This window comes from Cardiocondyla obscurior, linkage group LG15 (assembly GCF_019399895.1).
Source record: "Cardiocondyla obscurior isolate alpha-2009 linkage group LG15, Cobs3.1, whole genome shotgun sequence".
NCBI lineage: Eukaryota > Metazoa > Arthropoda > Insecta > Hymenoptera > Formicidae > Cardiocondyla > Cardiocondyla obscurior.
In genome coordinates this window covers 837,738-864,629 of record NC_091878.1, presented here as the reverse complement: position 1 = coordinate 864,629, position 26,892 = coordinate 837,738, and the positions used below count along the sequence as shown (strand labels likewise).

The 26,892-nt window shown below is 43.0% G+C and overlaps 4 protein-coding genes across 8 annotated transcripts in view; 1 reads left to right on the top strand and 3 right to left on the bottom strand.

The window, feature by feature from the left end:
* Positions 1–47: 47 nt before the first annotated feature.
* Positions 48–2,528, bottom strand: LOC139108367 (glutathione hydrolase 7). The gene is made up of 9 exons (XM_070666582.1): positions 2,381–2,528; positions 2,094–2,260; positions 1,858–2,018; positions 1,720–1,799; positions 1,372–1,647; positions 971–1,261; positions 708–777; positions 412–636; positions 48–301 (listed from the first exon to the last, which is right to left on the bottom strand). The coding sequence occupies exons 1-9, from the start codon at positions 2,394–2,396 to the stop codon at positions 91–93; spliced, it is 1,497 nt and encodes a 498-aa protein (XP_070522683.1). The 5' UTR covers positions 2,397–2,528; the 3' UTR covers positions 48–90.
* Positions 2,529–2,629: 101 nt separating this feature from the next.
* LOC139108370 (tRNA-dihydrouridine(20a/20b) synthase [NAD(P)+]-like) lies at positions 2,630–4,104 on the bottom strand. The gene is made up of 3 exons (XM_070666591.1): positions 3,829–4,104; positions 3,562–3,759; positions 2,630–3,483 (listed from the first exon to the last, which is right to left on the bottom strand). The coding sequence occupies exons 1-3, from the start codon at positions 3,903–3,905 to the stop codon at positions 2,706–2,708; spliced, it is 1,053 nt and encodes a 350-aa protein (XP_070522692.1). The 5' UTR covers positions 3,906–4,104; the 3' UTR covers positions 2,630–2,705.
* Positions 4,105–4,762: 658 nt separating this feature from the next.
* On the bottom strand, positions 4,763–23,492 carry LOC139108374 (probable RNA methyltransferase CG11342). Its single transcript, XM_070666595.1, has 3 exons — positions 23,254–23,492; positions 6,073–6,299; positions 4,763–5,378 (listed from the first exon to the last, which is right to left on the bottom strand). Exons 2-3 carry the CDS (start codon positions 6,274–6,276, stop codon positions 4,824–4,826), a joined length of 759 nt encoding a protein of 252 aa, XP_070522696.1. The 5' UTR covers positions 6,277–6,299; positions 23,254–23,492; the 3' UTR covers positions 4,763–4,823.
* The window catches only part of Trbl (tribbles pseudokinase 2), a 33,995-nt gene continuing 14,978 nt past the window's right edge, over positions 7,876–26,892 (top strand). The window contains exons 1-5 of one of the 5 annotated variants that reach the window (XM_070666587.1): positions 7,876–8,444; positions 8,526–8,761; positions 8,853–8,985; positions 9,105–9,398; positions 9,518–9,561. The gene's annotated coding sequence lies outside the window, so the exon portion shown is untranslated. Of the gene's footprint in view, positions 8,445–8,501; positions 8,986–9,104; positions 9,399–9,517; positions 9,562–24,162; positions 24,638–25,260; positions 25,731–26,892 lie in introns of those variants that run through there. The other 4 variants (XM_070666589.1, XM_070666588.1, XM_070666585.1 and 1 more) reach the window with 4 other exon arrangements.

Genomic DNA, 26,892 nt, shown 5'->3' with positions numbered 1-26,892 from the left:
ATCGCGTATTCGCAAATATTTCGTCTGTGTATCCGACGTTATTCCTAATATCACAGTATTCTCGAAGATTTTTAACAAGGCACGTATGGCCTAAAATCGTGACGCAATTCCATTTCCACGACTATCTGAGTGACTCGATAGCGAATCCTTCCTTTTGACAATTGCATTCACGCTTCTCATAGACGAACTATCGTCATGAGATAACAGTGACATTATGGAATACAATTGAGACTGCAATGCGGCCTCAACTGAGTGTCTTTGATTATTTTCGATCACCATACCGTCAGAGACAAAATAGTACCTAGAAAAATTGAATAAATTAATTTGATATTATCAATATAACAATATAATATTATCGATATATTTCATGCTTATCTTTTTTTTAATTATTATAATTTTTTTTATATATACCTAGGATATTCTATGGCAGCAGAAATATTTAATCCCCGCATGATAAGATTATAGAGGATTTGGCCATTAAGAAAAGCATCGTTTGAGCCGAGCACTCCACGTAATCCACATATCCCTTCCTCGTAATGAAAAATAATTGGGATGAACGTAGATAAATCGTTGCTGATGTTATCTAAGAAGAACCCGGCCATTCTGTGTCCATGGCCAAACGGTGAGCTCAAACCACTATTATTTATAATATATTAATACAATAACTGCATAATTATTTAATAAATAACATAATTTTTATTACTAACGATAGAACGCTAACGTAGGTGTCTTGCCAATCCATTGCCATGACTCCGGTATAAGTTTCTTTTTTCAAGTCTAAAATTACGATCATGAAATTAATACATAATCACATGCAGAATTGTGATCTTCCAATCCTCCTATTTTATCCTAAAAAAGTCGTGTTCGATCGAATCGAATTTATTGTTGCTGCTTTTCCGTGATTTTGTAATGTTTAGTAACAAAAAAAAATATATAAATCAATTAATTAAAAAAATAACTTGTGCCTCACCATGTTGTATGTTTTGAGGAAATTGTAGAAATATTTGCATCAACGTTTGAGCGACAAGAACTTGAGATTTTATAGTCGATACATTTTCTGCCGAAATCGGAAGGTTCTCCAATGCTTCGATGACTTGTTGCATAGAAGACGCGTGCGACGGATAATAAATTGCATGTCGACGTAATGTTGAGCTTCTTGCCGTCGTTACGATAGGTTCATAATTTGCTAATTGTTCCAACAATTTTTCATAGAAAGTGATATTTGGTAGAATTTCATGAGATAAAGTACCGTTATACAATGCTGAAAGACAATAGTAAATTATTAAGTATTTAAACGTATAATTAAAAAAAATAAAAGTTACATGATAATTATTATTTACAACTAACAAAATAAAAAAATATAAATAGTACCGGTTGCACCATAACGTGCTACAATGTCCAATGTTCTTGCAAGTTCAGGTAATTGCAATCTGTCGCCTGGATTTAAAGGCCCCGAGTAAAATACATCGTAATCTGTATTTTTCGCTACTTCATCCGCGAGATCCTTAGACATAATGAATCCTTCTCGAGCCATTTCGGCAACAGGTTCTACTACTTCACGCCACGGCAAATTGCCATATGATTTCTGAGCAAATTCTAATCCCTTCAATAGAGCCGGTAAACGTATTCCGATTTTAGCAAAAAAACCTATTAAAGAAATAAAAAATTTTTTTTTCTCTTTTTTTTTAATATATGTTAAATTAATATAAAACTATTTACCTGTTGTTGTATTACTCGAAAAATCAATAACGATCGGATGAGTGTAGTTTTTATAATTATATATCATTATGTAGCCAGCCCTAAAAACAAAATTCAGAATTAAAAAGAATGATAAATATTTTCTAGCAGATGTCTTACCCGCCAAGACCAGTTTTATGAGGTGCTACCACAGTCATGCAAATAGTTGCTGCTACTGCAGCATCAACTGCATTGCCTAATCTCGCTAGTATTTTAGAACCAATTTGGGAACAATTGGAATAATCTGTGGCAACTGCTCCATGAATACCGTGGAGACTGCTCTGAAACAAGACAAGGATATTGTCAGGTATTGTTTTAATGATGCCTCTTTATTACATTCTGTTTTTAATACCTACCTGTGGTATACTTTCAGTATAAAGAATTTGTAACACTAGCATAGTGGTGATGGCAAAAGTCAACGCGATAAAGCAAACAATAATGAGTTTTAACCCATTACCACAGTAAGCACAGAGTCTGTATTTGTAACTTTTATCTTTCGTTAACGGGCATTCTTCTGTAAGACCTGTAAAAAAAATTTACAATAAGCAGTTCCAGCAATTTTAAATTAATTATAACAATCACGTAATGCAAATATAAAGTATAATATTTAAGTTAATACAGGAGTAAAGGCATTTATACTTACGTGTATTGTAACTCATTTTTTTTTTTAAGTTTGTTACTTATAGTAGTTTGTAATAATCGTAATACAATAAATGTATTAAGTTTAAGTCTCTTTAATATCAAAAGAGCAGCAATAACGTCAAATAAAAATTAATAAATCAAAGCGAAGAAACAGAAAAGGATAACTGAGGTTTCGTTCTTTTTTTTTTAGAAAGCTGAATCATTTTACTGCCCCCTGTAGTGATCTACGAGGAATTAAATAACATGGACGTACAGAGCGGGATTTTTATGAAGTTTATTATGCGACAAGACGTGAAACATTTGCAAAAAGTGACTTGGCTCGAACTTTACGAATTCGCATTGAACATAGATCGTAGAAAATCGGTGGACGAGTCGTCCTCCCAGCAGTTATTATACTTCTTCTTACACCGTACGTGTGAGGTATTAAAATTACACTTAGTCAATTCTATTGCATTTGACACGTTTGGTTTTATGTTGTAATAATTTTCTAAAAAGTTCAGTACCGATGATTTATCTTGCAGACTGTTGAACAATACTCGATCTTTTTTCGGCAAGATTTTTTCCAACATAAATACCAGGTGATGGTGGAAGCATTGAAATTCAGCTGGTATAGTGGACGAAATGTCGAGCCAATCTTGAACGCAAGTGAGTGGGGTAGTGGAATGTCCTGAGAATAACGCTGGGTTAGTCAAAATACCTCTGGCCGACATTACTGCCTCGCATCTAGACTCAGTAAATAAGGATTGTGCGCTTTCCAAGCTTTTTGCATCACCATTCGCTACAAGAGGCAATTGTAAGCGATCTCTAAGAAGTTTGAGGCTCTCCAAATCGATCGGTTCATTACGCATCTCAGGAGTCCTTGCATGAATTGTTAAAAACGAGGCGCCGGCTTTCTCCAGAGTCTGGCACAATTCTATGGTCTGACGTATATCTTTTAACAAGCGTATTTTTGCAGAAACTGTGAATGGTCTTGAAACACGATTTCTGACTTGATATATTAAGTCTTTAACAAGCTCTGGCTTTTTTAATAAACCGGCCCCATATCCATCTTGGATAGCCCAACGTTGTGGGCAGCCACAGTTCAGGTCTACACCATTGCAGTATCTAATAATAAAAATATATAAAATACATTTTAAAAATAAGAACATGCTATAATTCTAGTAAAATTTATGATAAACTTACGGTGCAACCATCTCTGAAGCATCAACAAAATCATTTACAGTCTTTGCTGCAAATTGAACAATCAGGGGCTGATCTTCTTTGTGAGTGGTAAATTCATTATGCCGAGCTTTTGGAGACTGCACAAACGAGTTCGCTAAAATCATGGGTGTGAAACATATGTCGCATCCATAACGTCTCACTAGTGTTCTGAACTGTAACCTGTAGGAAGAAGCAAAAAATAATTATGATAGATACGATGCGTCTCTCGAAAATAATGTTTTCACTCACTTGCTATATCTAACCATTGGAGCACATATTTTTATCATTCTCGGCTCCTTCAAGATTTCTACCACGTCGGTGGTCATTATATTTTTGGTAATCTTAGATTAAAAAAACAAAAAAGAAAAAAGAACAACAAGTTTCCACAATTAAATATAAAGAGACAACTAGAGTCCAGGTTCTAGTTTAAGATAAATAAGAATAAAAATTGTTGATAAATGTATGGAAAACGGGCCTATTTTCCGATGAGGTACGCAGCGTGAGCGAAGACGCTCGTTGCGTGACATATTACCTAACCTCGTAAGTATCAATAAAAAAAAAATTAATATCTTTGTTAATTATCTTTTCGAAAGAAAAATTAAAAAAACTTTACAATCATTTAACATTCATAAGCTGTAAATTGAGATTATCATAATTTATATTCACAGAGATCGAATTCTAGCCAGTTATCATGAAACGGCAATGTAGAAAATAATTTTTTTCTTTTCTTTTTAGCATAAAAATAATTAATAAAATACTTTAGACGTGAACAAATAAGTACTACAATCTCTCATAAACTATTAGATTGCACGGTATAGTATAAGTAAAATTACAAATGCCGGAAAGTGTCACCATCTGTCGTGAAATTATTTTACTATCGTTACCATGGTTACGAGCAACATTGTTCTATAACATTCCGTGCACTTACGAACATCCATTTCAGAATCTTGAAAATTCGAAGCTCTGACTTAATTTTACCGCATCGATTTTATTCCTCCACGTTACTTCCGCACAAAGATGACAGCACCATGTACATATCCATCCACATCGTCCACAAGTTGAAAGTAATACTGTTTAATTTTTTTGTACTTTTTATATAAAATTAACCTACGATCTTTTCTTCGCGTTACCTACTTGCACAATTGCGATGTATAATTATTTACGAACGACGTACATCGAGGGTATTACGGTTTCGCGCGCCGAAGTATTTACGATCTGAATTATACATATGGACCGATGATCTTTTACTCCTCCGGTTTCCTTTCGTAAATTAAAAGCATGCGTCCCCATTCGTTGCCCGCGGTGACGGTGACTCTTCGAAAGCCGCACGGGCCTCTCAAGATGTCCTCTATGTGCTTCATCGGGTCGCTTGTGTATTTCAGCTCCTTCAGCAGCGGAAAGTCGCCGAGCTTCGCTCGTCGCAGCCTCCTCGACGCGTTCCTGTAGCATCGCCAGGACTGCGGCTCGACGACGATCATGTCCGCTAGCTCGCAGGCGCGCCGTAAAAATTCCTCCAGGCCGCCGTCGCCGTGGTTCAAATGGATCCACATGGTGATCGAGAAGCAGAACACCACGTCGAATCGCGCTTTGTCGAGCTTCGCCAGATATCGTCGCAGCATCCCGTCGCAGTCCTCCGACAAAAAGTCCAGACACTCGAAGGTCAAGCGTTCCGGCCGCGGATTGCGCTCGCGCGCTTTCTCAATCAGGACCGGGTCGAGATCCACGCCGATTAAAGAGACCTCGGGCCGATCTTGCGACATAGCCTCCTCGAGGAAGTCCCGCAGCACGTACGTGAGATCCTGCAAAACACATTGTACAAACAACCTTTTTTTTTGGCCGCGCGCTGTATCGGAAATGAGTCTGTAATCGATTTTCTGCAAAGTATCGTTATTCCGACGTCTTTTAGTATTAATAAATTTAAATACTTAATTTAAAATTGCGAAATAAAGTAAAAACACGAGTTAATTGGAAACGCGCGCAAAGAAAAGGTTGACATTTAACATATTAACAACTGAGAAACTGCAAAACTGCATGCTGAATTTATCAAAATTAAACGTGTCCGATTTATATTTCTCAATAAAAAAAAGAAAAAAAAAATTCAAGTTCTAGAAATGTTGGAGTAGTCGAGTTAATTGCACGTTTGTCATGTTTTCTCAATAGGCGCTCCAGGCATTGAGTTATCCAAGCTAGGAGAGGAAATATCCAGCTAAGAGGAAACACGGCAGTTGCATGACATTTCGTATATGAATAGAAAAACCGTGTCGGCTTCAGAGATAGAGAGAGAGACGTGCCAACAAACGCGGGAAATTTTTGACAAGGACAAAGGACGCAGAATTCCGGAAGTGGATGCCTGGCGTGCGGCTTCGAAAGGCCCGGAATGGGGAGATAACTTCGAGCCGAAATTAGACGCGGACGTTTGCAGTTTCGAATCACGAAGGCCGGAGTTATCCCAAGCAGACGCGTTCCCGACAGATGTGCCGCCGCTGTTCTTACCCCGGCGTTACAGCCGACGTCTAGACCCGCGTATTTCCGGGCCGGATGGGCGACTCGTTGCCGCTGCCACACGCCACGCGGAAGTTGCCGCACGCGCTCTTCCGCAGGATGAAATTGGTAATAATTCATGAAGTTCCCGTGCCTGATCGCGCCCGGATCCGTTCTCTCGTCGCTTTTGCGCTCGTCGGCGCCGCTCTCCTTCATTCTTGCTTATTTCACGGCAAAATCTGAAAACAAAAAAAAACAAACAGAAATGCTGCAAGTCAATTAATACGATTTATTAATTTAATATAAATATAATATTCATATACATATTTTATTATTGAGAATTATTAACTGCGACGAGAGTTCACCTCTGTGTGTGAAGCAGGCGAACGTTTCGAGACAAAATTCTTGATTTCGAAAACCGGGTATTTGATTTCATATAGAATGAATTACTCAACTCAGTTTCATTTCTCAATTCGGTTAGGTGTGACAGAGAGCAGTGTACAATGTTGCGTGTGATACTGCAATAGTACGTGTACGGCGGCGGTGACACAATGACGACACCGGCGAACGGCAGAGACGGGAAGACCATTATGAAGGCGGAGAGACAAAGAGAGGAAAAGAGAGAGAGAGAGAGAGAGACAAAAGTGGCCGCAAGAGAAGGTCAGGGGGATCTACCAAGAGCGGAAGGACCGAACGGTAAGTTTTAAAGTCTGCGACCCAAATAATCGTAGCCTTCGATCGCTAGACGGTGGAGCGTGAAAAATTATCGATAAATTATTTTCGCTGTAAACGATTCGGTTGCCGTTGGGTAATTAAAAGACGATAAAAGCAGTCGTCATTGCGAAGGCATTCCCCAAGTTAAACGAGGACATGAAAAGACATCCGCGGATTGTGAATACAAGTTGCACGATCGTAAATATTCCATACCGAAAGTTGGAAGCTGCAACGGGAGACACTCTTGTAAAAGCGAACGTTCCGCGAAGAAACAATTAAACCGTTGACGTTAGATAGAACCGTAGATAATTAAGACGCTTTTTTACGAAACAATTTTTATATGTCAAGGCCAATGAAACGCGTAAATGTCATGTAGTTACATAAAGTAACCTACGGGGAGTGTCCCGTCAATTATTTTTCTTGAAAAAGAAAAAAAAAGATTTCACGCACCGACGCCGAAACTCGCGCATCATTACCACCTTTATCTCCGATTCCGTTCTTTCGCAACGTCGAAGGAGGACAAGGGTAAATTCGTCACACCTCGCCCGTCCGGAAAATCGTCGGGCTAAAAAAAAAATAGCTTCGTAGAGTCGCAGGAAGAACGGAATTAAAAAAATAGAATGAGGGTACCGACGAACCCGCCGTCGGGCTGTTCACCAAAGGTTTTGGCGAACAATGAGTATCCCGCGCGCCGCAGCGGGCGGTCCTCCGATTTCTCGCCGCGTTCCCATTGCCAAATCCTTCCGCGGTGTCTACATATTGCGGGGGTTACCAAATCGGGGGTCCCGGGGGCCACGGCGAACGTGCGCGATTGATGTTTTACGCGCTCGTAATCACGCGCCGGTCGTTACCTAATTGCTCCGCGCGCGTAGCTCACGAAACTCATCTCTTCGGCATCTCGTCAGCGGCATTTTCAATACCGTGAGAACACGGTGGTACAGCCCGCGTTGCTCCACGCGACACTCCCCCCGAGTCGCGAAGAAATTGCATGCCCTTGCGCAATCGTTCGTTCTATGCCGACGTTAGCCGGCACTCGTCGCGCGGCTGTGCGAAGGATATAACGCTTTGCCCAATTAGCGCCGCTCGATTGCGGCCCGGCGGTAATTAGCCGAGCAATTCCGGACTTGTGCATACGGATTGCGACTTAGCCGACGGGATTTCTTGCGCGCGTGATAATGAACGTGTCCCTATCGCCGATTGCGGCAAATACCGTGACCTGCCTGTATGCATCTGGCGCGTGAATTGCATCAGTGTGACATTGGCGTTAATATGGCCTCATTTGCGGGCGTCAGACCGTGTGCACGCTGCTTGAAAAAAAAAAAAAGCACCTCGGAGAAGTCCCGACGTTTCTCTCGATCTCTGCGGCATCGCGGCCGACTCGCCATTCATATTATTAAAAAATAGAAAAGCGGGAGAAAGGAGATACTTCATTGAAAAAAAATTCATTATTCCTATTTAACCCTAGCGCAACCGATTAATTGCAGGGCTCCATGGATCGCCTGATCGCGAGCTCGCCAAAGGGCCTAGTGATTCATTCCATTACGGACGAGAGGATACGCCGGCTACGAGAAGAGAGCATCGGTTTTCGAGACGGATATCGAAGCGGTTTATCGTCGTGTATCGCCGCCTCATCCTGTGAACCGCAGTGTCTATCTATATTAATAAAATCGGTGGGTGACAAATGAATTAGCTGATTTTATTGATTCTATGGTTACCGTTTATTAAATTATATATATTTCTTTTTGTTACAGAATGGATACCGTACAGTATTCGTACAGTACGAATTGCATAGACGTTAGAAAAAGAGATAGAGAGAGAGAGAGAGAGACGGACAGATAGCCGGGGCTGAGGGGAAGGGAAAGGGGTGAGCAGCGTACGTGCCGCGCGCGAGCTTCTCCCACTCTCTGTCCTTCTCCAGAGGTCGAGCGAGTCGCACGTGCTAGAGCCGCCGCTACGCACATACGCAACAACCACGTTGTCCGTATAAGTAAGTTATATCCTTACATATACGATCATGATTCTCTGAGGCGAAGTGTTATACAGATAATTTTAATTAATTGTCCGGGATTTTGTTGCAGGTGACGCAGCGCGAGGACGAAGGTCGGAGTCTCTCAAAGGAAGTTAGACACTTCAATAAGGAGGTCTGATATCCTGAGAGGAGGAGGAGGAGGCCTCGGAAAGGCATCGTCTATCAACGGAGCAACCTCAAGGGTAAGAATCACTCTTCTGATACGCAAAACTAGTAGCTTGTCGTAGTGGAAAATTTCATTTTGTCAATTAAGTATTTGTGGCATCTCTATGATTAAATTATATATTTCTTTTTGTTACAGATTAACGCAGCTGCATTCACCGCCGTCATCGAAAGTGCCGTTACCGCCGGTATTAACAATAATACGAACCACAGTCGGTTCGTCGGTCGTTCCGCGAGTTTCGTATAGTATTCGGGCGGATCTTTTTGAAATACGATTTCCTTTAAAACGCGAGTGCCGAACATGAAACGCGCATAAAATCACGGTCGGGGTGTTCGCGGGTGACTTGTGCGCGGAGGGATGACTCGACACGACCCAACTGAGAGGAGGAGCAGGCCCGGGACGGGCATCCTGCATCGGCGGAGCAACTCTTAGGTGAGCATAAATTTTTTTGCATAAAACCTTTATTAAATAAAAACTATTATTTTATTTTTATTAATTTTATTAAAACAAATTTACATGTCTACATTGATATTTTTCTATGTATGTTACAGTCACCGGCAGAACTCATCAACTCCGCTGAAGCTCATGCAGATTGGTAAGTCGCATGACTTTTTTTTCGTCGTTTATAATCAAATCTCTTAAACCCATAACACGTCGTCGACCATAGATTACTGTTACAATTATAATAACGCGCACGAATTAGGATCTTTGGAAAAATATCGCACGCGAAGTGTGCACATAATTTATTCTAGTATTTAAAAAAATCAAATCTTTGCATCATGGAATTAACCAGTTAACGCATTCGACGTTTAATAAAAAAAAATAAAATAAAATAATGCCGTTTAGAATAACAAAGTTTCGCGACGGATGTGCGAAATAAAATTTGCGTTGCCGATGCTCGTGCACGCGAGATGAATGCCGGTTGCCGCGCTCTTTCGAAACGCGAAGCGTTTTGGTAAATCGTCCCACGGGACAATGAACTCACGTGTGTGTCGTCACACGTGCCACATAAATGACGCGGTCGCGATTAGTCATCTGAAATTAACATGGTCTTCGATCTCGAAATGGAACGCCCGAGGGGCATTCTCTGTCGTAACAAGCCATCATCTTGGGCAACGCGCGTAAAAATCCCGTGACACGGCCCCCGTGCACGAAGGTGTAAAATGAGCTTCCTTTTGACGCGTGATTTTTGTGTCATTATCGGCCCGCAAAAGACTTGGTATTCTCAAATTTCTGAACATACGAATTTTCTCTCTACCCTCGTTTCGAAACAGCCGAAACGCGACCGTGGACAGATGCCCATTTCCCTTTCGGCGAATGCAAACTTAACTCTCGAAAGGATTATAAATAGGGATTTAACAACGCGTATCGATGACAAAGAGTCCGCTATTTCGGAGATAACATACATCGCAATGACGGATACTCAGGTTAATGTCCGCTGGACACTAGATGTCCCAATCACGGTTGTTCGATAACGTATATTCGTCGACGGGTTAATCCGACGAGGTAGTAGGAAAACGCTGCGAAAGGATGAAAAAAAAAGGGTAAGGGTGGCGCCGAGCGCGATGGGAACTGATCAATGGTGCGAAGGGAAGAGACAGCTGCACGGTCCTTTTTTTTCCCCCCACGATCCTTTCTCGCATTGGAAATCGTAGCATTGAACGAAACTTGTTCCTTCAAGGAGCGAGAGCAGGTAAAGCAAAATATACCCCGGAAGTCGGTCGTAAAGCGATCCGTTCCGCGTGCATCCGGCGCATTCATTCGACGGCTTTTTCCGCGCCCCATTCGCAGTAAATCCGCTTTTTCCGGATTTTCATGTCCCGTGTTGATCCCGTGTTACAAACAAGAATATTCAACGACAAAGGCGCATCCGTGTGCAAACCACGTCGGAAAGAATCAGCGGGCGGGTACGGGTCATTACATTCGAAAAGCATCGGTATTACTTCGAGAGAGCCGATCGCTGCCACGTGCGTCCCTCGAGCCTCCACGCGATGGATCGAACGTGAAATTAATCGCGGGAACGACTTAATCCCGCCGCCGTTCTACTCGAGAAAAATATCCTTCGAGTTCTCGCGGTTTGAAATACTTGTTGCTCTTCAGATTATCGCAGAAGGCCGTTCCGATAAAAAAAAAAAAAAAGATATCAAAGTCGTCAAAATCCGAATTCGTAGATATACGCAAGTATTCAAGACTCACTTCTCTTCCAGAATGACTTATACCTTGTTATTTACAACAATTCTTATTAATTTTTTTTTATATATATACATAAAAAAATTCCGAATAACAAGAAAGTGATAAGCGCTGCATCTTTGCAGAGCGACTTTATCTCTAGTGCGTTACACCACACAAAGAAAACGCGTACATTATCTGCCTTCCTGTTTACGTTTCACCGAAAACGTCGAGGATAGTGGTTTATCATTTTACGTAATAAAATTTCGCAATGTCGATTAACATCTTAGTGTGACATTGAATATTTCGCTAAAGCGACTTCAGATTTTCTGACGACTCGGGGTTTTTTTTTTTTTTTTCTTTTCCTTTTTATTAACGTGACCTGTTTTGCACTTTCAACGCTTCTTATCGCTATGTAAAATATTACGCAACGGTGTCTTTCGTTGTAATCGCACCTTGTATTGCGGGAGGCAGACTGGTTTCGGCGAGGTTTAAACGCGGCCGCGGAAACGGAAATTTAATGCGGTCCAATTGTAAAGCAATTCACTGAACCGACGCTGCCCGGAGGACTTTCTAGAAAACGTTTAGACATCTCCCTGGAATTTGTTTGCGCGAACGTTTGCAAGCGCGCGATACCGGAAGCAGATCGTATAGCGGATGACGCAACTTCCGGGACGCGGCCTTAAGAATTCCAATTCATTGCGGCGTATCGTCGAAATCCGTTTGCTCAGCCGGTTTCCTCTATTTTTGTCGCTCGTCGGTATCATCAATCGGCCGACGCTCCGTTCACCGTTCCCGCTTTTGTTCGGGGAACGTGCGAAAACGCTTCTGCAGGTCTTTCGTCGCTTATCTCTCCCGCTGTAATTCGACGCAATTCTTCAACGGCGTTGATAAAGCGTCGCAGTCGACGGCGCCGTAGTTGACACTCTCGCACTTGAGATTCAAGGTTTCTAAGCTGTTACTTACATACATTAGTCTCAGTTATGATTGCCGATGTTTTTCTGCGAGACACCATGTAAACAGATCTCCGCGTTTGAGGATACTTATTGTTACAGCTGTGATACGGTATTTCGTTATCTTCTAGAAGGAAAAAAAAAATAAAAGAAAATTGTATCATAGCGCAAATGAGCATCGTACTTATTAAATGTTACATATATACGTAGGTATATATAATTGTCCAGGGTCTTCGAAACGTTTAATTGAACAGGTGTCCCATTTTTTACGTTCCGAAAGACGTTTTGCGTAAGGACCAAAAATTAGAGAACATTCTCATTGGAAAAGGCCGACATAACGCGACTTGATTCGCGCGTTTGATCGCGTGTTTCTTTTACGCATTCGTTAGCTCAAGGATTTATCCTCATTATCGTGATAAAAATGTTTGGCGAAGCCTTTAGAGATAGGCTGCGTTTTAAAATTAAAGCGGTCTCTCTTGCACGTTACTTTTATCGTTTTTCCTCGATGGCGCGGAGAAGATAAGTTCGACGGAGCCATTGTTCTCGCGGAATAGAAAAACGTTTCTGGAATCGATTTTTTTCTGATCGCGCTAACAGAGTGTGTCGATCGCAATCGTATCGGCGGGATCTTGTTCGTCGGCCTTCGTCAGTTATTCTCGATAAATCCTCGAACGGTACGTTCGGGGCTTCGAGGGATTTGAAACGTTACAACTGGGTCATCCAAGCAAGGATAAGTGTCGCGACGGAGATTTATGATTATGCACGAGACTGCGGCCGAAGAAAACCTCGAACGATGTCAAGTTCGGCTCTTTGTACCTACCTGTCGGGATTCGGTCGAATTTATCTCACAAGGCGACTTATTCGCTCAAAAATGTGAAAAACGATCTCACGCTTAACGACCCTTTCGACATTACGTTGATCTGATATTTTTTTTTCTCTCTCTATTTTATTCGGTTAGCAATTATCATTCGACAACTTATTTTTGTAAGTTACTTCTTTTTGGATAATTTTTCTTCTCGAAAAATATCGACTCGATCGAACATTCACAAGCAAAGACCTTCCTTCGAGGTCTTAACCTGAATTTCTGTAGATTAAATACTTTTATAAGAGCGTAGTTTATCGCGGTATTTCTTCGTTTCTGATATCATAGTACGTATATGACAAATCTGAATGGTGAGGCTTCTAACGGAAGTTTAACTAAAAAGATCTACCGTTTATCGCCGCTTCATTATTTTTCATATCAAATCTTTATCTTGAGATGTCGATAAAAAAATCAAATTTTAAACCCCCTTCAATAGGAGAAAAACGAATCAATTGCGTTAAGATATGTATTTATTTGACGAACAAATAGGAAGCGCCAACATTCGCAAACAAATCAATTACTATAAAAATAACACATCAACAACCCACATCACCGACGAATGTTCTCAATCGTTCGGTGCTCGCTAAGTATATACACGCTTTTAAACGCGATAAATAAAGAAAAAAAAAAATATATGGAAATACAGTTGTCTGTTTCTGCAACGGAGCTCCTTATTGCATAATATAATTTAAGCATTTACGTCAATGTGCAAAAAAAAACAACAGAATTTCCAAAAATCTTGTCTAAAATTCGCAATTACATTAATTTACATTGATTAACGGCCTTGTTTTGTTCTTTTTCTTTCGGAGAAAAATTCGCCCGCTTATGCATTCGATAACGCGTGTAAACCTGTCCGGAAGGATAAAGACGATTGCTGTCGCGTTACGCGAGTCGCGTTTTCGCTAATGTGTCGCGCGTGTACGCCGCGTGCTCGCGGAATGTGCGGCCGCGTTGCGTTAACAGTTCTCGTTGCTTCGCCGCGCGTGGACACGCGGTCCAAAAGTGACGCAAGCCGAGGCGCGAATGAGAGGAGCTCCGCGCCATGCAAATAATCCACGCGGCACGTCAGAGGGATTTGCATCGGAAGAAAGAGAAGCGACGCCGAGAAAATTATGCACGCGTCAGAGGTCTCCAATTAATTCCTGAATATTTCACATATTTTCGTGACCGCCACGCACACTCGCGTCTCGATGGGCCCCTCGCTTTGACGTCGATCGAACAGTTGCGGCGAGAAAAAGAGAAGGAAAGATAAAGACACGCGTCTCCGCGCTTCTTGCCAACAGCTTATCAGCTGACTTCTTTCTCGCCTTCGAACTTATTGTGCAAATCAGCGCCATTGATTAATGCTCGTTAAGAAGTGTACCTTTCCTCGCGGATCACGAGCCGGCGTTAATTTTTACAATTTCATATGTATATGTATGCATCTGTACGCTGACGCAACCGTGTCACGTTATGCGTGCACAACGCGCCGATACGTGCGTTTGTTCACGTAAACGGGTATATATCGCGCCGCGTGACGCCTACACTTCTACCATGAATCTTATCGCGCGTATCTGATACCACAAAGGGATACGTCATTCTCATTTCGGTACGTCATTCTATTTTTTCGTCTTTTTTCGAGGCTGGAAATCATAGCGCTGCCGTTGAGGTCATCGCGCGCTGATGCATTAGGTACGCGTCATTCTATGAAACGAAATATCGCAGTCATCAAACTTCTCATTGTCAGTCTCAATTCCTCGGAATGAACACGAGCGTTTTCGACGTACAGTCCGTTTCGTTTCTTCGTGCAGTCTTAGGCTCCGCGATTATTTTACATTATTAATTAGCGAAAAAAAATTAGTCTCGTTTCGAGTTGATTTTCGCGCGCGGAACAACGCGAGGAGAAGACGGAATTTTTTCGACGTTGCCGGGAATATATTTCACCGAACGAGGAAAATTACGACTCTTTGTGTAACACGGTAAGGCAAAACAAGACCTTTAACATAAAATTGTTACAAAATCGGGCACATACTTAATCTTGAGGAACGCTAACGTTGCCACAACGCCCGCGTTATTTACGTACATACTTTGTGGTGACCAAGCCTCGTATCGCGCTGCCCGGCACAATTTGCATTAATTAGATTTAGTTAATGTCACACACAGACGGCCGATCACTCACTTTCATTTCAATCAAGGGAGAACATTAGTTCGCGTATACATATTCGATAAATTCTCGCCTTTCACCGTTTCGATTGAAAGAATGCGGATCCAAAGTCCGTTAAATACCTGGCACCCACGCAATTAGAAATTTTTCGTTACAAATTATCGCAAAGTTATCGATCTGGGAGGTTTCTCGATCATCACCCGCGATTATATGAGTCACTTGCGAATATAAAAATAAATCGATTTTATTTTTTCTTATTTGTATCCGATATAATCGCCTGCATTTTACCCCTTGATCGATCTCCCTTCTTGTATTTACTTCGACGTTAATGCTGTTCGTAATGACGCGATTTTTAATAGGACAAAAAAAAAAAAAAAATTAGATATGATAACCGCAACGAAAATAATATATCTATACTCGTCTCCCGTTTTATTAACCGCATCCTGCGCTTTCCCATTTACTTTCGTCACTTGCGCTTTGTGCGTCCTGGAATTAACCGGCCGAATATTTGTGCGGACGAGCAATAATGGGCCGCCCGGGTCGCAGCGGGTCGCCACGCGGTCAGGTACAAACTTTTTCACAAGCCAGATCTGGAAAAGGATATGCGTATCCTGTGCGCCGTCGTAATGCCCATGTTTCCTCGTGTTATTTTCGCCAGACAGCTGCCGCGGGCCGGACGTGAAAGAATGCTCTCAAGAGGGAAATCCGACAGATTTTTTTCGTCACTTCGACTAAAACCCGCTGCAATCTCGCGGAAAGAAACGTATAAATTTTATTAAATAAAATAACAAGAAGTGATATCTTTGTTACGGGCGATAGCGATGACGATACCGGCGCGAAATTGCGTGAGAAAAATTGCAACGTCTGGCGTTAGTAACGTTAACGAGAGATTTCGCTGCGCGATTAACACATCGGATTTAATTGATTCTAATTACCTTAACGCAAGAGCCCGTTATAGTAATTACGACAGGTTTAATTAAATTAAACTCTGTCAATAGCGTCGCGTCACTGAAATTGTATCACCTACTTTTCACGCGGTAATTTTTTTTTTTTTTTTTTCGTACGACAAGCTTTCGATTTAGAGAACGAGTTGAAGCGAGCGCGTCAAGTCGGTGCTTCTCCTCCGTAGCTCGTTTATCTTCCTTCTACAACATTTCCTTCCATTATGTCGTTTCCGCGCGCGCTCTGCGTAGGAGGATCCATAACATCCTCTCTCGCCGGCGACTTCCTCGAGACCGTCTCGATTCGCAGGACGAAGAGCAGAGCGCTTCATCCGCTTCTAAGCGAATTTTTCTCCTCCTCTCTTTCTCTCAGTCTCTTTTTTTTTTTTTTTCTCTCTTTCCTATCTCGAAACATCCGAGGCGTAAAATGAAACAGCCGGCGAACCGGTTCGAGAATTTTTCGCCGGTTCCTCATCCCGGACTTGAGACCGGTATTCCTGCAAAAGAGCGGCGCGTAGGCAGACAGTCTTGTGCACCGCGGGGATTTGCGTTTCGCAAATCGCACGCGACGCACGTTCCACGCAAGGCTAGCTCGTTATTCGTCGCACAGGAACGAAATGTCCGGCTCAATTGTACAAGGTGTACGACGCAAAATGCCGAGTCGGCGTCGAGTTTGGATTTTTACATAAACCCGCCAGATTCCATTACGCGAACTCACGTTCGCGTAACGCACGCGTGTCAGCGTATTATTAAGTTATATTGGCAACGAAACGTCGGAAGTTTTAAACGAACCTGCCTCTTTTCTTAAATAATATAATAAAATAAAGTCCCGTATTAAGCAAAGATATTTGGAGAATTAAAAGAAAAAAAAAAAAGTTTAGAGACAGTAAATTTTTACTTATCTAATTACGTATTGTTCGGAAAAGTAACGTGATCGAATTAAACTTTCAATTTATAATATTTATCATATTTATAGTCGTAAAGAACGTATCGTATCAACTGCAATTTTTACCGAGCGTGTCTTTCGTAAACCTTAATTGGAGTCAAGCGTATCAAAAGAAATCAACGTACTTTATGGAGGACAGGGCTTCCGTGAAGGTCAATTCGTTATATCGACGTGTCCTTCGCAAGAAAGCTGGCGGAGTAGGTATCACGGTGAATGAACGTTACCTTCATTGTCGGATTTCGCAATCTCCACGTCGCCGTAGTCCGTACTTGGACGGAGGCCGTAGCACCCGAGATCTTGAGATCTCGGCAATCGTAATACCTAGCTTTGTTACGTTTTACAAAAGCGTGCGCACAGAGAGAACTCGATAGATCTCGCTTTATCTTTTTCACGTATAATTTTGTTCCTCAGAAAAAGAGCGTGTCGATTTTCATCGTTCTTACGGTCGAAGTTTTTATAATGCTACGTTGAATTTGCCATTGTATGAAAAGTTTCGTCGCATTGGAACCGTCGTTTAGGTTTATTTCATTATAAATGTCTATTAAAAATATTAAAAAAAAAAATACACCTTTACGTGTCATACTTTTAGATCGTCGAACCTTTGAAATTAATCAAATGCTAAATTCCATGCCGGTAAATGACTCGTCAGCTTTTTGAACTCGCCGTCTAAATAATAAGCGAAGATAGAAGACTACTTTATCAGAGGAAGTAGTGCGTAGTTTTGCGCCGGTGGGCCGCGACTTCCGCATTTCGGTTCCGACAGTCATGTTTGCGGCGGCATAAGGAGCTCCATATCGGGGACAGATAACAGTCCCTCGTCATACATATGTGCATTCGCGTTTGTTCTGTCGCAGCAATAGTTATTACGGTGATTCCTCACAAAATTGAGCGACTCGGCAAAATACAACCGTTGTTATTTGATTCTTCTTCGTCAACGTATTTTTTAATACATTAAAGTCTCATCAAACTTTCGTTTTTAATCCCGAAAAAGGACGAAAAGAAAAAAAAAAAGTTATATTAACATAAATATGTTTGCAACGTCTACTTAAGTTAATCTTCTTAATGTACTTTCCACGTGTTCTCGCATCATGTTAAATAGCGATCGATCATACGGTAAAGAGGATACGTTGCTTAAACTGCTGATAATTGTATGGCTTCGAGGAAATAGCTAAACTAATCATCGGCCAGTTAAACCGTACACAAGAAGCGATGAGTAATAATCGTCCGTGATTATCGACATCCGGTTTCTTGGCGAAACGATAGTTTCGCGAGCAGCAACGTGAAATGGGACAATTTTGCGCGATTGCATTCCCCCGACTGTTTATTGCACATCACGGAGTCGCTGGACTATGCCGTAGTAGAAAGTTACTTTAAATCGTGCAATATATTATGAAGACAGCGTGACGGGGCATGCGCGATTCGTCAAAAGGCAAGTGCTTGCACGGAAAAGCTTCAATCGCTGCAACGCACCTTCCCGATTAAGCGACGAGATTACGACAAAAAAGTCTGCTTCGCACGCATGTACTTTGCGGTGAACAGCGTATGAGGTGAAATAAAACGCTCGACTTAAGCAAGTCAAGTAAGTGGGTTAACATAATAATTTCCTAACAATATGAAATAATTTTTTTATCAGATAGCGACATTCGAGTGAATGAATTTTATTGCAAATATAAAAAAAAATGGGGGGGGGTTTTTTTTATAATTTTAATGTGAATAACGAATTGATAAATTAACCAACGAATGTTTGAAAGCGATAAGAAATTTTAAAAGGCAGATCATCGTCTCTTTCATTATTTGTTATGTTACACATACTATTGCACATTACGTCGAAACAATTGAGCTTATCGCGTAATTTCTTTTCCTTTCTGGAGTGAAAGAAATTTCTTTTCTTTTATAATTGCATCAGTAGATGAACTTTTGATGGATGTCTCGCAATGAACGTGACATCTTCGCGAAACTTGTATTTATATTAATAATATGACATTTGCATCGTTTCATCACGTGCTTACGCATTTACGTCTTGTTTACGCGAAATGATGTAATTTAATGAGAAATAGTGTCCTTTCGTTCCCTTTTCGGCAAAATTAATCTTGCTATTAAAAAACCGATGATTGGGAAAGATCGACGGAGGATAATTTTCGAAATATGTGATAAAAATAATAAAATGTCACAATATAAGATATAGTTATCTGTGTTTAATCAGTTACACGCTATGCAAGAGCTAAAAAAAAAATCGTCGAAAAAGATATCTCTTTCGTGGCTTCATCAGTCGTGGAGATAAAAACTAGTTTTGTCTTTGAAAAATTTGTTTATTTTTTTTTTTTTACATTTACAAGTATTTTTGTCGCGGGTTAAATTCAATGTCTAATAAATTTTAGATTTCAAGGTTCCGATCTTCGAAAAGTATGATTTAAAATAACATTGTCAAAAGATATTGATTAATATTCTCAAGTTAGGTCCTCGTATTTCCGAAATTCTTCTTTCTTAATCACCGTTTTCTTGATTCGATCCAACGACTTCGTCATTTAGAGGAATTAAAACTATCGATTAACAAGGGACGTTCCGTTCAGTCCATAACAATGACGCAACAAGTGCGAGACGGACGAAGGGATCATTGCATTCCTTCGCCAATCTCCTTCATTGTCTTCTAATCGGTGAGCAGGATTCCGCATATTTCTCGATGACTAACTTATTCGTAGTCACGACACATAAATAACTACTGACCGAATCGTTTAAGTATCGCGGTATGGCACGCGTGTACGCGATAATGACATCCGCTGCCTCATTTGCCTCGTTTGCTCATTACCGAAAACTTTTTTAGCGGCACGTTCAACTCCATATGTAGCAACGGTAACTTGCACAACTTGAGCAAAGTTTCAAACTGGCGTATTTGACGTTGAGTAATAAAAATCCAGTAAAAGCATTAGCGCTAGCGCTTAAACTCAATTAATGGAGAAAAGAACGGCGGCCCTTTACTTGTTCGCCAAATTTTAACGCAGCTTGAGCACACGACTTCGCGTACGAGACAAAGAAAGTGAGTCATCTCCGAAGCCGAATCTTTGAACGTTCGCACGCCCACGATCGTCGATCGAGGATCTATATTAAGAAGGCTAATATATTCAGAACCCATGGCGCACCGGAAATCGTCTGGGCGCGTGAAGACATAATTAATAATTAAGAGGGCTATTTCGCCGGTGTGTCTAATAATAACTAGTCTCCTTTATTTCCAATTAAATATGAAATTAAGTTGTTTAAATTTATTTCAAAAGTATCGTTGACTTAATTAGCATTCTCGGCCGATAATTTCGTATTATTAAAATCGTATTAATCAGGAAACTCGTTAAGACCCTAAAAAAGAGGCGAATATTCCTTAAGTTTAAAACATTTTCGTGCACGGTCACGATGTGCAATCAAACTGCCGAATCGAGCAGAAATAAATTCAGATACCCGCTTAATCGCAAAAAAAAAGGACACATTTTAATTGCGAGGCTGTTTGTCAAGAGCAAACTACATTTCCGAATGAATTTTGTCTGATAATACAGGCAGCTAATCAATGAACCGTCGATGTTGGATGACGAAATATCCGCGCGAGTGACAGCAAGTATATCGTAAGATCGCGGTATGTTTTAAAATCTCATTAGAAATACTGGCAGCGCACGGTAAAAGATACCACAGTGTCGTCACCCAGCTCGGAGAGAAAAAAGGAAGAAAAAAAAAAAAAAAAGAATTCAGAACCAGTTCTGTGGATTGTTGCCCGACGATAATTTCGGCCCGTGTCTCGAACGCAAGACGATATCGCACCGTGGTCAGGTAATCGTTATATTTGTATCGTAAATTCCTGCGGAAGAACTGCAGGTTTTTTTTTTATCACTTGAAGGAGACAAAGGGGATTCGGGGTCCCTTGACTCCCTCGTTCCCGTCGTAGGTCAGGTTCGCCAAATCGGGTAGATTAAGCGTTACGGCGCCTTATCGATCGACTAATCCACATTTAGCTCTCGTTGCGAAAATCGTAATTGATGATCGACACACGAGCCGCTCGCAACGACTTTGATAACGGGTTCCCGGCGCTCTTTTTTTTTTTCCTCAAAGAATTTGGCAGGAAATTAAAATACAAGCCGACCGGATTTAGCGATTGCGTGCTGTGTAGTATTTTTTTTTTTTCCATCTGTTTCCCCTCTTTAAAAAATTGCAAAACTGCGAGTAGGCTTCGATCCACTCGGCGGCCGGATCGGTGACATAATTGCGGACGGAAATAAAAATGTCGCGAGATAAACTTCCCTTCGCGGCGAATCTGGATTGCAGTGGAAATATCCCGATCGTTCGCGTACTTCATACGGCGCATCTTCGACAAGTTCGCGACGCGGACTTTTTATTAATCCGTTTGAGGGACACTTCGCGATAATGCCGAAACGGTGGTCCGGTGCTGTCGAAACGTCGGGCGATAACCGCCGCGCGAATCACGCGACGAACTCTCGGGATTGCTCTCGCAAGACGGCCATCGTGTTGCGACAAGCCACGCGTGGCGCGCGTAATTCACGGGGTACTTAATCTATCGTCGTGATTATCTATTTTTCGTGCTTCTATCGCGTCTGCCTCGCCGCTCGGGATCACAGCTGATCGCCGCCGCGCCCGGCACCCACATAAGCGGAATGGTGCGCGGGATAAAAGAGAGGAAAAAAAAAAAAAAAATAAAAGCCCGGGATTGACCAATATCCGGTGGCGGCCGGAACGCGCGGGTTTGGAAACGAAGGCCTGGCCTGACTCAAACGTGATCCAAGCGCCATGCAATCGTGGCCTTATCTGCCTCTGTTTCTTTTTTTTTTTTCTCTTCTTCTTCTTCTTCTCTCTCTCTCTTTCTCTCCCTCGAATCGTGTACGTGAATGCGGCCATGCACATGTCCCGGCGATTTCCAGGCAGTCGATAAGTTTTGCATACGTGTACCTCGACCGTCCGTGCATATGGAATACGTGAAATATATCGGAGATTAAAAGTGTGCATACGTTTGCATACGCGTACGTATACTAATTCCGGCGCAGGAAACTAATTTAAATTCGAATGCCCCGAAGCTCTGCAAACTTAAATCGCTTAAAGTCCCTCTACTCACTCGGCACAAAATTAATGTGCGATTTCATTTACCGATACGTTTAATAATTAATTAATGCAATATTGTAAACGACGAGTACAAAAATTATTTTGCGAAAAGATGCGCCGAGTCGTCGATTCTTTTAACAGTTGTTGTTCGTGCGACTTTGCGGTTCTTTTTTTTTTTTCTTATATTTTTCCTAATGTGTGGGAGACTCGTCACGGTCACACGTGGGTGAAATTGCATGCCCTTATACGCGCAATTGTTTAAAGCGTGCCACCCGCGCGCAACGAGAAACGATAAGGTAGGTCAAGGGCGTGTTGCACCGTGCTGTACAAGTCTTTCGTGAGAGATCTCGCCTCTTTAGAAGATGCACGCGTGAATTTTTACCGCCGTTTTTTTCCATCTCGTCATCGACCAAAGAAATCCTGACGGATAAAACGTTCGAAATAAATCGGATTCATTCGAAATTCTTGCCAATCATGTGGCCCGCGCTTTCGACAAACGTAGCTAAAACTAAAAAAAAAAAAAAAACTAAAAAAAAAAATGTAAGCTGCGATAAAATTGTACAGAAGCCTTTGTGAATTGGATAACAATCCGTACGCATTTTAAACTGCAATTTTATAGGAAATAAGACTCCGCTAATATCGCAGAATTATTCGCACCGAAAGTAGCTGTTCAGCGTAAAAAAATTAATCATTAAAAAATCTAAACGAAGTAAAGCACGACGGGAAAAAAAAATTAAAGTCAACATTAAATAAATTCGTATAATAACAGCGCAGGTAAGAGTTACAAAACTGTTGCTCGAATAATTCCTGGCGTTATTACATTTTTGATAAAACGTAGTCAATAATCGACAATTTCCAACTTTTGCTCACATCGCGCCTTTCGTTTAAAAACCCTTGACGCGTGACGGACAATTCTGAATTCGCTGCAAGCGCTCCTTACGGCAAGTAAACGTTAGGACACTCCGGGCATTTGATAAGCTTCGATACGCGACCGTCACGAACCGCGTGTCGCGATTCGAAGAGTCCACGTATACACATGTCCGGTGCGGCGGAGAGGAAGAGGGGAAAAAACAGCCAGTAGCGTCTCCTGCGACCCGACGCCTCCGATGTTCCTTTCGCGAATTCCGGCTCGTTTTGCGTGCTTCGAAAACGCAGGCGACGCGCGTACGATCTATCTCTTACCTCGTTAGAATTAGATGACGTCACGAGTATCGTCTTTTTCGGCCGGCTGGCTTTCCGTGAGACACGAGGAAGCGCTCGTTGACGCGCGCGATCGCCAAACACGTGCTTATGGTGGCGGTGGCGTGTGATGTAACGCCGTTTCTCATTTCCGGCGACTCGGGACGGCCCTCCTTCCAGCCCGTCGCACCGTTGACCGCGAAAAAGGAGGCAATTTCCTATCGTACAATTAAATATCACTCGTTACTTCTGACAACAATAGCTCGCGACAATGCGCAACTTAATCCTACGATTAGCATCAACCAGGTTAATTAGTTGTTCTAGATTACTTTAGAGAAGTATCGGCAAACGCGGTAAATATAAATCTTATCTATCTTTAAAAAAAAAAAAAAAAAGAGGAAGAGAAGCGGGAAATGTATCTATGGTTCTCTAAGTATACGCAACGTGTTGTATTCAGATTCAGATATCAATGTTCGGTGTACATTAAAAGGCAGATATGGCATTTTCCGCGACGAGCGGCGACGGCGGCTGGCGTACGTGATTTTCCTCTCTCTCACCCGCCGAGTACGGGAGATATAGTAGTAGTAGTAGTTTCCCCTCTCGGTTCTCCATGACCGGTGGTCGCCGGCACATCTACGCGAGCGCTCCGTGTGAGGTTCGACGCAGACCACGCCAAGACCACGTACGCTGGCCGCCGTCGCGGCACTAGGAACGGCATTCCTGACGGTGAGTGTACGGCCTGACCGACTCGATTGTGTCGGGTGAGCCAAGTTGCGCCACGTTGAATCAGAAGGATAACGCCGGGTAGAGCGCGCGATCGCGCCGGACCTGGTTGGTCGACCGAAGATCGTCGATGGCGGCCGAAGGCGCGTGCGCCCGGACGGTTACGGGTTACGTTTGCTTACGCTCGTTCGGCAGCCTGCAGTTGTCAGCTGCACAATGGCAACGGTGGTTCGTGTTCGCTCGTCCTACTGCCGCCGTCGTTTCTGAGCGGTGGGCCGGCCCAAACGTTGGACCGTCCGTTGCGCGGATACCACGAGTCTCTTTCTCGCCTTCCGCGCACGCTCATTCTTTCTTCGTCTATTTCGCTGCCGTTCGTACGCGAATCCCCGAGAACTCGTCGCGCGAACGAGCCCCGCTTCAGCGACCGCGTTTCGAAAAACGAATAGCGGACGGACCGACGCCACCGTCACCGTGACGCAGCAGTCGACGCGAAGTTGAGCCAAGAAGAAAAGGAAGCAGAAGAAGACCCCGAGGCCGATCAGCGGCGTAATCTCGCTCGATCGCATCCCTCGAATCGCGGTGCCGCCTGCGGACGTGTCCAATCGTGCTACCCACCGATTCAGGAACGACGCACGGCGACAGTTTACGAAAGGAACATATAAAGGTAAAAGCCAGGGGATATCTCGTAGAAATGTTGCTCGTCCGCGGGCGGAAATAGCCGGGAGAAGTATCTTCTCCTTTCCCTTCTCCTCCCCGCTATGGCACAGTGAAACGGAGAAATCAACCGTTAGCGAACGCGCGTGTGTACCTACCCCCTGGACTCGCAGGAAACGCGCTATCGACCGTGGAATACTACGGGCAGATGCCACACGCGGGGTGGAAACTAGTAGCGCGACGTTCCCCCCTTTTTCCCTCCCTACGGTCGGAATGCTCGTGGCTTCGCGCCGCCGTCGTCGCGTCCGCGTGTCCGCGTCGGCCCGGTGCAAAGTGCAGTGCCTTTTCTATCGACTCGTACCCGCGCTATCGCGAGGCCTTCGACGTAGCCGCCCGCCGGCGACCGATCTGACCCACGCCTGGTTCGCGGCCAACTTAACGCCGCGCCGCGCCGGGAGACGAACGGCTGTAGTTTCCGTTCGTTGCCGCGTACGCGCCGTTCCTGATATCGCGAGCCGCTTATTAATTTACGGTCAATTATCTACCGTCGGCGGTCCCGATACTCGACAAATATCCGGGCAGCGACATTGTTTTTTTTTTCTTTTTTTCTCTCTCTCTTTTTTTTTTTTTTTTGACCTTGCACCTTGAAACCTGCATTTGTCAGCCGAGCGTCGGCGAGAGTAAAATAGAAGCCGCGACGAGAAGCACGTCTTCGTGAGGTGTACGGTTGGTTAACAAATTTTTTTTTGACTAACGGATGGTCAAATTGACGGAATTGCGTCGAGCTTTGACGTCCGCGTACGAACATTCGCTGGGGACAATTGTGCGAAACTAATGCGGCTTATCGGTAATCGCGTATTGTCGCCGATGTCGAAGGAGCGCGTTAATTAGAGTTGGATTATTAAACCGGCTGATGTCGCGTTAATTGCCGATGCGTCGTGAATTTTCACGTTGCTTCGCGTGGCCGATCGAAATGTCGGTAGCCGCCGGAAAGACCGACGCTCGCTAAATGAATTTCGCAGCGTTCCTCGAATCTGAATCGTAATCACTTCCTGATAACGTCGGCCTGGAGGTCGAGGGTGACGTCATTAGGGAAATATTAGGTAAATTAACATCCGTTTTAAAGTGCCGATTACGTCAGCAATTTCTTGTTCAACTTTCCTCGAAAGATTTCGCTGTTGCATCGCAAAGGGCGTAGTTTAATTTTCCGATTTCCAATTATCTGCAAGGGTCGACGTTAACTCTTAAAGTAATTTTATTAATCGTTTCTTAGCCGTAAAATTTAGAAACTTATTTTTTTTTTCGAGATTAATATTTATCGTACAAGTTGTTCCTTCGAATATTGATTCCGGCCCGGAAATTGTCTGGACTTTAAAAAATTTCTAGAGGCTAAAAAAATTGACACTTAAAAAAAAAAAAAAATGAAACGTCGCGAGACAAATGAAATTAAGACGTCGCAGGAAAATATTCCAGCCCTTCATGTGTTTTTCTCATCGCGCGAGTCGCGTACGCGCTTTTTCCTCCTTCGATCGTTGTTTATTTCTACTGAGTCAGCGGCGTGCTCGCACTGAATGAGCGTATTTACGTTGAATGAGCGCGATTTGACGCAGACACTAAAAACCGGTAAGGATCGCGGCGCGTTTACATTGCGCGCAAGCCACCGGCGATACGCAAACAGATCTGTTTGTTCCGGGAAAAGGGAGCGGGGTCGTCCGGCCGCGCGAATTTTATCTTTCCTGGTCTTTGGCACCGGAAGTTGAACCTTCCGTGCGCGGAATACAGCCCGCGAAGTAATCCGCGAGGACCTCTGCGTGTAGAAAAAAAAAAAAAAAAGAGGGGAGACGGAGAAAGAAGCGAGCGAGGGAAACCTAGTGTCGAGACCGGTCGTCTTCCGAAATCCGCACTCGCGTTTCACAAATCGTAAACGGGAGCAGCAGCGCGAGGCTGTTAGGTAATTTACATATTTCGCGGGTTTGCGTCACATACGATTGCGCGCTATTAATGCAAACGGTGCCCGCAATATCGGCCTCGCGCGCGAGCGCGACAATCGTGCAATTCTCCGCCATTTTGACCTTACCGAAGGATATCTCCGTAGCCGGTAACGCTGCGCGAATGTGCGCGTGAATGTGAACGCGCGCGCGTGTGTGTGTGCGGCCTGCTGTGTGGGTCGGCTGGTATATCGCGCGTATCGTTTCGACACACGCGGCGACGGCGATGGCGACGACGGCGAACGCAACACTTTACTAATTCCGAGCTCGCGATTTC

Excerpts from the sequence above, each read along its gene's own strand:
- LOC139108367 (XM_070666582.1), bottom strand. Across the intron at positions 1,262-1,371 it reads AGCACGTTATGGTGCAACCG|CATTGTATAACGGTACTTTA; the intron begins GTACTATTTATA and ends ATTGTCTTTCAG. Across the intron at positions 778-970 it reads TCCTCAAAACATACAACATG|ACTTGAAAAAAGAAACTTAT; the intron begins GTGAGGCACAAG and ends TCGTAATTTTAG.
- LOC139108370 (XM_070666591.1), bottom strand. The coding sequence starts at position 3,905 with ATGACCACCGACGTGGTAGAAATCTTGAAGGAGCCGAGAATGATAAAA. Across the intron at positions 3,760-3,828 it reads CCAATGGTTAGATATAGCAA|GTTACAGTTCAGAACACTAG; the intron begins GTGAGTGAAAAC and ends TTCTTCCTACAG. Across the intron at positions 3,484-3,561 it reads GCTTCAGAGATGGTTGCACC|ATACTGCAATGGTGTAGACC; the intron begins GTAAGTTTATCA and ends TTTTATTATTAG.
- LOC139108374 (XM_070666595.1), bottom strand. The coding sequence starts at position 6,276 with ATGAAGGAGAGCGGCGCCGACGAGCGCAAAAGCGACGAGAGAACGGAT. Across the intron at positions 5,379-6,072 it reads ACGTCGGCTGTAACGCCGGG|GATCTCACGTACGTGCTGCG; the intron begins GTAAGAACAGCG and ends TGTGTTTTGCAG.